The 8440-nt window shown below is 39.0% G+C and overlaps 1 protein-coding gene across 1 annotated transcript in view; it reads left to right on the forward strand.

Moving 5' to 3' along the window:
- Nucleotides 1-7584, forward strand: part of LOC102045333 (ubiquitin-associated protein 2-like) — an 85304-nt gene extending 77720 nt beyond the window's left edge. Inside the window, exons 13-17 of the mRNA XM_031065401.1 lie at nucleotides 1774-1840; nucleotides 3178-3364; nucleotides 4617-4708; nucleotides 5624-5671; nucleotides 7271-7584. Of these exons, the coding sequence (XP_030921261.1) occupies nucleotides 1774-1840; nucleotides 3178-3364; nucleotides 4617-4708; nucleotides 5624-5671; nucleotides 7271-7336 (460 nt within the window). The 3' untranslated portion in view covers nucleotides 7337-7584. The remainder of the gene's footprint in view (nucleotides 1-1773; nucleotides 1841-3177; nucleotides 3365-4616; nucleotides 4709-5623; nucleotides 5672-7270) is intronic.
- The last annotated feature ends 856 nt before the right edge of the window (nucleotides 7585-8440 follow it).

Genomic DNA, 8440 nt, shown 5'->3' on the forward strand with positions numbered 1-8440 from the left:
GAAGAGGTCACCATGGCCCCAAGAAGGACTCCTCTCCTCTTGATGGACTGAAATTGAGTATTTACAGGGTGATGGATGGAGAGTTGAAATTTGGAAGATGTATTGGAAATGTGGGGGGGGGAAGAGGAAATGTTTTTGTGGAGTTTTCACCAGGTGCGTGTGTGTGTGTGTGTTTTTTCCTTTTGTAGTTTAGTTAATAAACCTTTTTTTTTCTAAGCTAGAGGCCTGCTTTGCTTATTTCCTGGTCACATCTCACAGCAAACACCAGGGAAGTATATTTTCATGGGGCACTGGCATTGTGCCAGTGTCAAACCATGACAGTAGTAAAGCTAACTTTTGGGCTTTCACAGATGCTCTTCATTTGTTGGGTTGTTTTGTTTTTTTTTTTGAGCCCTGTCTTTTGATAGTTTCTTGGGGCCTTTGGTAGAGTTATGGGGAAAATACCCTGCAGGTCTAATTGGTTGAACTCATGTTATACAGGTTATGTGAGAAATACCATAATGACTCAAACCAAAGCACTATCTCACCTAATGCAGCAGTTGCTTATGGAAAGAATGAGAAACAAGCCATGTGTTTCTGTAAGTGTTCTTCTGGTTTTGGACTTTACATAATTCCTGAACCAGCAGTTATTTTTTTCTAAAAATATTGTAATTTGATAGTTATAAATGAATGGTGTTTTAGATGTTTCTTGTTAGTAATAGTTGTTTCTGTACTTCATTTTTTAAATTAAACCATAGTAGGATATTAGTTAAAGGGAAAATGTAGGGGGTGTGTGTGTGTGTATATAGATAGACATTTCTACAGACATTTTTTTCTTTATTATCCTACTGTGTGTATATGTGTATACACTGTTGCGCGGAGAGAAAAAAAACTCTACAACTTTTTTAAGTTATAGGGCCGGTATGTTTATTCAGCGCTGGACGCAGGCCAGAGAGACAGAGAGACTGCTCTCTTTAAAAGGGCATGCCCACCTTTTCGAACCTCAGTCCTCCTTTTTATCCCCCTTTCAAATGCATATGCATACAATTTCACAATAGGCTCATACATATTCATTTCTATGAATTTCGCAGTGACTTTTGCTGCTAATTTTCATTATCAGAAGGAATTTCTTGTGTCCCTGTCCTGTTCCCGCGGTGTCTCTGTTTTCATTTCACTGTCTCCTCTTTATCTTCTTGTTTTTCTATCGAAGCAGCTTTTCTCTTTGGCCTTAACTTGACACAGAAAAGCACCTTTTACCCTTTTTGCTCTAAGGGGGATTTTACCATGTCTCAACACATAGCTACAATTTTTATTCCTTAACTAATATTCTACTACCTACTCTATTTGTATATATGTATGTGTGTATATACATATATATATATATATTTAAAATGTTTTAGGAAAAAATAATTTTATTAACTGTGAGAAACGACTGCTCACTTTTAAAATTTTAAAGGTTTATTAAACTTTAACAAAAATACAACAAAAGGACTAAATAAGGAAAAAATACAGAGCTGGGAGTCACCGCAACTATCAGCCACATGCTCATCTACAAAATGGATGCTCTGTCTTTTATATTCTTAGCCCCTCCCAAAGTTTTGTCAGTCAACTCCTTCTCTGCTGTCCATTGGTGGAGATTACTTTCTTATATCTTGGGAAAGAGTACTATGGGAGGACATATTAGAGTAACATCACTATACATTTTAACATCTGCATAATATCTATCCCTTAATTGTGAGACCCAACTATTATATTACTCATCTATAACCTTAACTCTTTGCAATTCCTTTTTAGCTCCCTTTCCAATCATCAGAGCAGCCTCTCCCCTGCCTCAGTGTTGTCTTCAAGCACATCACATGTGGTAAGTCCCATTTGCATTTCCACAGATATTTGGCATGTAGTCAGTTTATCTGATGATTAAGACCCTCTCTTAGTTTAGTGTGTTCCAGTACGCTAATTAACGAAACAAGAGCTTTATCTCGGGGAAGGAGGACTGCCAGCTCTCTAGTGGTAAAAAAAGTCTTTATCACTTGTGATTTGTACTCGATCAGGACTAGCTGTTACAGAGACTTGCCAGTCACACAACTGTAGAGGAAATTTTTGTGCCAGCAAGGGGGGATGGAATATAGAAAGAATTTCTTATAAAAAATGTGTTTAAAAAAGAAATAAAACTTTAGATGTGGCTGTCTGAAACTGCTCTAAAATGTGGACCCTTCACAGACTCCACTGGAGAGATTAGCTGGCAAAGTGCAGGTGATGGAGTGGTACATGTCATGACAAATGCTTCAGGACAGATGATTTTAGAGTTTACCATGTGACATTGTTGTCACCTGTGTATTTAATGTATTAGAGATAACAAGGCAAATGGTAGTGAACACAGTGCTCTAGATGAGGTTGCACAAATGAAAGTCAGAGAGACACTGCCTTGTTCTGTCTCTACAATCCCATTTGGGGTGTGCAGATAGGTTACTGCTTTTCTTTATGCTTGAATTTTGGTTTGTAATGCTCCACCCCTGTTGTATATGTAAATTAAAAATCACACTTATCAAAATGTACTCCTTTTTTGCTGTCAGAGTTCTTTTTGGTTTCTGTGTGTTGATGACACTCTTTTGCAGGTGAGATCAGCTTACAGCTAAAGTACTGTATTGTGCTGGATTCAAACCGGGAACTCCTTTATCTTCATGTGTTCCTGTAATACATTTTGTTTGTGTTTCAGTTTACCACGTTGACTCTGTGACTCTGTTGTGGGGCACTGCAGTTTTAATCTTTTAAATTCCACAAATGCACTGAGGAAATCACAAGAGCAGTGTCCTGTATTTTGAAAACAAATACTGTCTTTTGGAAGAATATAGTTTATTTAACATAACAAATACTAGCTTAAAGGAGTATACAAGCAAAAAGGGCAATAAATAATGCAAGAGAGTGACATTTGAGTTACTGTGGTATAATTTTGTGATGATATAGCAGTTTGAATTTGTCTCATGTAATAATTTTCTTTGAATGCGTAAAAATCACAAGCATGCAACTTAATTGCTTGCCTGATACATAGATAATGCATTATTTTTTACATGTGCTGCTGTTACTTAAAAGATTGTTGGATTGTTGAGTTTGATTTTTAGTTCTGTTTCCCACCCCCCCCCCATCTTTCACTGTGCCTCATTTGCTCTGTTATCCTCAATCTTTTTGTCTCCTTTCTAGCACACTAGTGTTGAGAACACAACTTCACTTCAGCCTTCAACAACTTTTTCAACTGCTTCAACCTCAGCCACTAGCACCACCTCTTCGGTTGTCAGCATGGCAAGCAGTATGAACACTACAGCTAGCCTTGGCCTGAGTGTTACCAGTGTGTCTGCTACCACACGGGCAGCTCCCTTAATGTCTTCAGGTTTGCAATATTAACAGTTTATGTGGAGAGACAGAAGACTTCGATCAGCAGGGCTGTCAGTTGAGCATCTTGCCAGCTATAGCTATGCTAAGAAATCCACACTTGACTAGCATTTTCAGCATGCTTTATTTTCTGGGTTATAAAATAAAATTGCCTGGGTTTGTGTATTTGAGATATTTGTTAGGACATTATGTGGCATTTATGTAACATATTCCATCCCCAAAGAGCTTTGTAAATAGAAACCAGAGTAATTCTGACTTGAGAAGTTTTGGACTAGGAGATTGACCCTGTTTGTATTCCAGGTTTTAATCAGCTCTTTGCTGTGAGTTCACATTAGCTTTAATTTCAGTCTTCTCTGTGACTTGAATTTATTTGGCAGTGTCAAAATATACTGCAGTGTCCTCATTATCATATGCCACTTCCCTATTGCCACATCTAGAGAAAGGAAAAAAGTGTCTGATGTCTGGGTCATTACACAGAAAATAGCACTTCAGAAAAAGGAACCACAGAGGGAAGGTTGGGAGGCTTCTTGCACTGAAATGAAAGCAATACTAAATTCTCTTTCTTTTCTAATTAGCCTGAACTGCTAAAAGGAAATCCTAGGGAGGGAAGTGAATGATTTAAATATTGAGATCAGACTTACTTACAGAAGAATTTCTCATTTCCATAGCTTGTAAATAAAGTTTCTGATGACTGGTCAAAGTGATTTTTTTTTTTTACTTTTCTGCTTCCTAGCTCTGCTTCATGTAGGCAATTGAAACTGTTTCAATTTCCTCTTTGCTATTCCCAGGTGCAGTAAGTCACCCACAGTATGCTGGCAACATTTAGTGCTTTCCTGTCTATTGCTGGTGATAAGGGGCAATGTGTTGACAGAGCAGAAAATTAAAGGAGATAATTTGCTCTTAGACTGAAAACAATGCCTGAATTTTGCCTTCAGGAGAGGACCAAGGAAAGGAGATGTTCCAGTAATTATTGTAATTCTCTTGGACAGAGTAAATAACAAAATTAGACTGTTCTCTGATGGGACTCTTTTCAATCTTAAGTAGCCTATGGTTTCCCTTCCTTGAAGCATGGTTAAACTCTCTAGGCTATTTTGAGCATTTTCATCAACCAGCACAAAATTCTTCTGTGTAGTTCTGCTTTTACAAACTAAGACAGTGCAGCTGTCAGGACTTGTGAGCTATCTTGTCTCAATGCTGAAGCCTTTTCTTTTCTAAAGACTTGTTAAAGTGCCTGTATTTTAATTCTATAGGCAAAGCTCCCCCAAATCTGCCTCAAGGTTTATCACCCTTGTTGCATAACCAGTATATTGTGGGACCTGGAGGACTTCTGCCTGCCTACCCAGTAAGCAATTTGTTTGTCCTTGATTGATTAAGCCTTGGTGCAAGTGAGCCCTCCAGACCTGCTGTTGTCTATGCCAATGCATTTCTGTTGGCACATGTTGCACCTGGAATTCTTGTTCCAAATGCTGAAGAATGTTAAATGTATTCAGTGAGGGTTTACTGTTGATAGTAAACTGTATAAGTGTTGGTACAGACCTGATCTGGCTGCTGTTGTAGGTAAACATGCATGTTGCTATGGTTTTCAGCGTTATCAGGTTTTAGGCCCTTTGAATAAAATTAGATCCATTTAGGTTTGTATTACTGGAGTAGATAGTACTATGTAGTAATGTAATAGTAATAGTGCAGAGTAATGGTCGAAATGTGCCACGTATCCTGTCTGTCATACTTTAATAGATTGCATGTAACTTTTTGGTGTCTGACCAGGGTGAACATATTTTTGGTTATCTGTTTTTTTAATCAGAAACTTAATTCTAATAATTCTTCTATATTACACTGAATGCAAAGGGGATACCATAGGTTGCTTTGTGGTCTAGTAATAGAATCTTAAATCCTGCTATTTTCAGAAGTAATTATTACAGCAAGGAAGACTGTTGCTCTTACTCCTAATTCTGAATGCCCTGTAGATTTCAAACAATTTGATGAATGATGCATCTGCAAAAACCATATTGAACATGCAACAGTAATATTCTCAGAGGACTGCTATCACAAGGAAGCAACATCAGAGTGAAAAGCCGTTTTAAACTTTGCTCTACTAGCCTTAAAATGCTACAGTGCACCATGATAGCACAATGTGACGTATATTTGTACATCTCTAAAATAGACTGGGCCTAGGTCAAACTGTTTAAACAGAGCCCCAAATTGAACATCATCAGAGAAATGTGTTATAATGTTTTATTTTTTATCTGTCTTTAAGCAGATTTACGGTTATGATGATCTCCAGATGCTTCAATCCAGGCTGCCAATGGTAAGTAAGAGGCTTGCTTTATTTAGTTTTAAACAAGTTATCTTCAGTGTTGATCATTTGTGCAACATAAATTAATTCATTTGATAGTGACTGAGAGCTTATCTCTATGTTCTATATTCTGTTTTTTTAATCATCCAGTTATCTATGTTGTATAAATTGATACAGTGAAACTGTCAATTTGCAAACAGAAGCAAATGTGCTCTGTGCTTGTGAAGCGATATACGGAATAAATAGACTCCACAACCTGATGTAGTTATGAAGTGGGTATGTATTGTCAGTGCCCAGCACAAGCGAGATAACTCATGTGAAAACTTGTGCCCCGAGCCCTGGTCTGAGCCACATCTTTATTCACAAAGGTGTTCCATATGCAATACATTGCACAACCTTTCCATGCATATTCAACCCCTGGCCCTGCCTGTCCTTGCCTCGCATGATAATTAGATCCACGTCCTTCTGGGCATGTGTTGTTTGCTGTGGTGGTCGCATGGGGGTCTTTGGTGGTCTCTGAGGCCAAAGATTGTGGTCTTCCTCACGATTGAACTTTTCTCCTTTGCGCGTGTGCTTTTGGTCCCTTGGTGCTTATCTGAGTATGTCTGTCAGTCTTGATGAGCTGGGAGACAGAGGAGCCTCTTTATCTGTGTTCTTTGCATCCTGTGGTCTTCTCCCTGTATTGTTCTTTATGCAAGAAGCTTCAGAAATTTGCATTTTCCTATGCCCTTTGTACCATGGCAGAGGTTTCTTAAGTAAAAGGTTAAAATTCAACACACAATTCTACAAGCTAAAATTTAAATGCTTAATTCATATTGTTAACTCAAGTGAACTCCAAAAATCTCTATTTCACTTGTGAGTTGAGAAAATTTTAATTGTTATAGGGAGAGTATGACATCTCGTCAAAGCTAGTTGAAGTCTGAGTGTCAATGTTTTCTTTTACCAAGAGGTAGGATTGAACAGCAAGTAAGCAAATTGGCAGCCAGTAGATGCATCTGACAGCTTTTGGAGGTGCTCATGTCACCGAAACTGCGGGAAAAACAAATAACCTCCAGCAACATTTTTAATTTTAGAGAGTCATTACTTTATTCTGGCCAGGATGTACCACAGAAATCCTCTTATCCACACATATGCTGGATGTGCAGAGAGAATCATTCCATGACACACGTTTTTGCAGGATTTTCTCCTAAACTTTATAGTCAAATCTCATAGTGATGCACTGTTTTAAAGTTCATTGGTCCAGAGTTGAGCAACTCCCAGTTTTCAGTTTCCCACTGGATCTGAATCTCCTCACCTCCGATGTTAATTAGATCTTCATTCTTCGATTTTCTTACCAGTTCTTTCTGGACCAGATGCTTCCAACTCTGCCAGAGGCAGCATCTGAGGGTAGATGTTCATAGATGGCCGCTGATGTTCTGTTAATGGCTGCTGATGGCCCTTTGTCTTTTGGGCTACTCCCAGTCTGTTGATATGTTGAGTTCCTCAGACCTCACCTGGTGGAACAATGCCCCGGAAAGAAACTTAACTTTTTCCTGGCGCAAAGGCAAGCAAAACCCCTTGACTAAAGTTATACAAAAATTTTTGAACTGGTATGTTTTCCAACACTCATAGATGGTGATCTTTGCATGTGCATCATGGCAACAAATGCAGGTGAGCTGCAGGAGGGAGAGTAAATGAAGTTTTCTTCTTTACCTGGATTGAGAATGTAAATTACTTGAGTGAAACTGAGAGTTAGATTCACAAAGAGTCTCAGCCTAGATGGCAGAAAGGTAAATAATTTTGTTTTCAGAAAACTAGGACAAGGATCTTGAAGAGAACGTTTGGTAGTATGTTACTGAGAAAAGTCACTGGATTTAGTGATTCAGTGTATCTCTAGATGGAGCAACGAGCAGTAATCTGAAAAGAAGTATCACTGGATGAATGCCATAGATAAAGGTCGAAGTCAGAACCAGGTCTTTCATGTGGAGTCTGGGGACAGCCACAGTGAGATAGTCAAAGGTAAATACAGGGATGTCCTAGACAAAACCCTGTCCAGCTGCACAGCCTGAACACCTGTCTCAAACTCAGGCAACTTTATTTTATAACCCAGCAAATAAAGCATGCTGAAAATGCTGGTCAAGAGTGTAGATTTCTTAGTCCAGTTATGGCTACTCTTAGGAGGAGTGACTGAAGGAGCTGGAGTTGTTTAGCCTGGAGAAAAGGAAGCTCAGGAGAGACATTATTGCTCTCTACAACTACCTGAAAAGAGGTTGTAGTGAGGTGGGTGTTAGTGTTGTTAAAAACAGAGTTCAAGATAAAGAATTTTTGTAAAGTTAAATAAGGGATGTTATAAATGATCAATCATGAGCCAAATTATCAAAAATTTCGAAAAGATTTATTAATCTATCTGCGCAACTGAATTTCGGTCTCCAAGACCACCACAGCCAAAGAGGCAGCATCGAGCCCGGGATCAACGCTGAGTGAACCTGGACCTGACCTCTAGCGCGTCAGTCTCCCCCGTTCACGAATGCCTCTTCTTGCTGCGAGGTTTTATACAGTTTATTGTGCCTGAGGCAAAGGTGTCCAAATTTCTTTTGTAACTCTTCACATTCATCGCTATTCTTTTCAATGTGCAGAGCTGGACAAAGGTCAGCTCCAGGTGTGCAGTTAGCGTTGATGGGCTCCGGGGAAGCCATGTAGTCAGATGTATCAGTTTGGCATCGCTGACTATCTTGATTGATGCAATCGGCAAGGCGATAATCGCTCTTAGGTGATTCCCGAGGACTTGAGATACCGGTGATC

Source organism: Geospiza fortis, unplaced genomic scaffold (assembly GCF_000277835.1).
Source record: "Geospiza fortis unplaced genomic scaffold, GeoFor_1.0 scaffold364, whole genome shotgun sequence".
Classification (NCBI taxonomy): Eukaryota; Metazoa; Chordata; class Aves; order Passeriformes; family Thraupidae; genus Geospiza; species Geospiza fortis.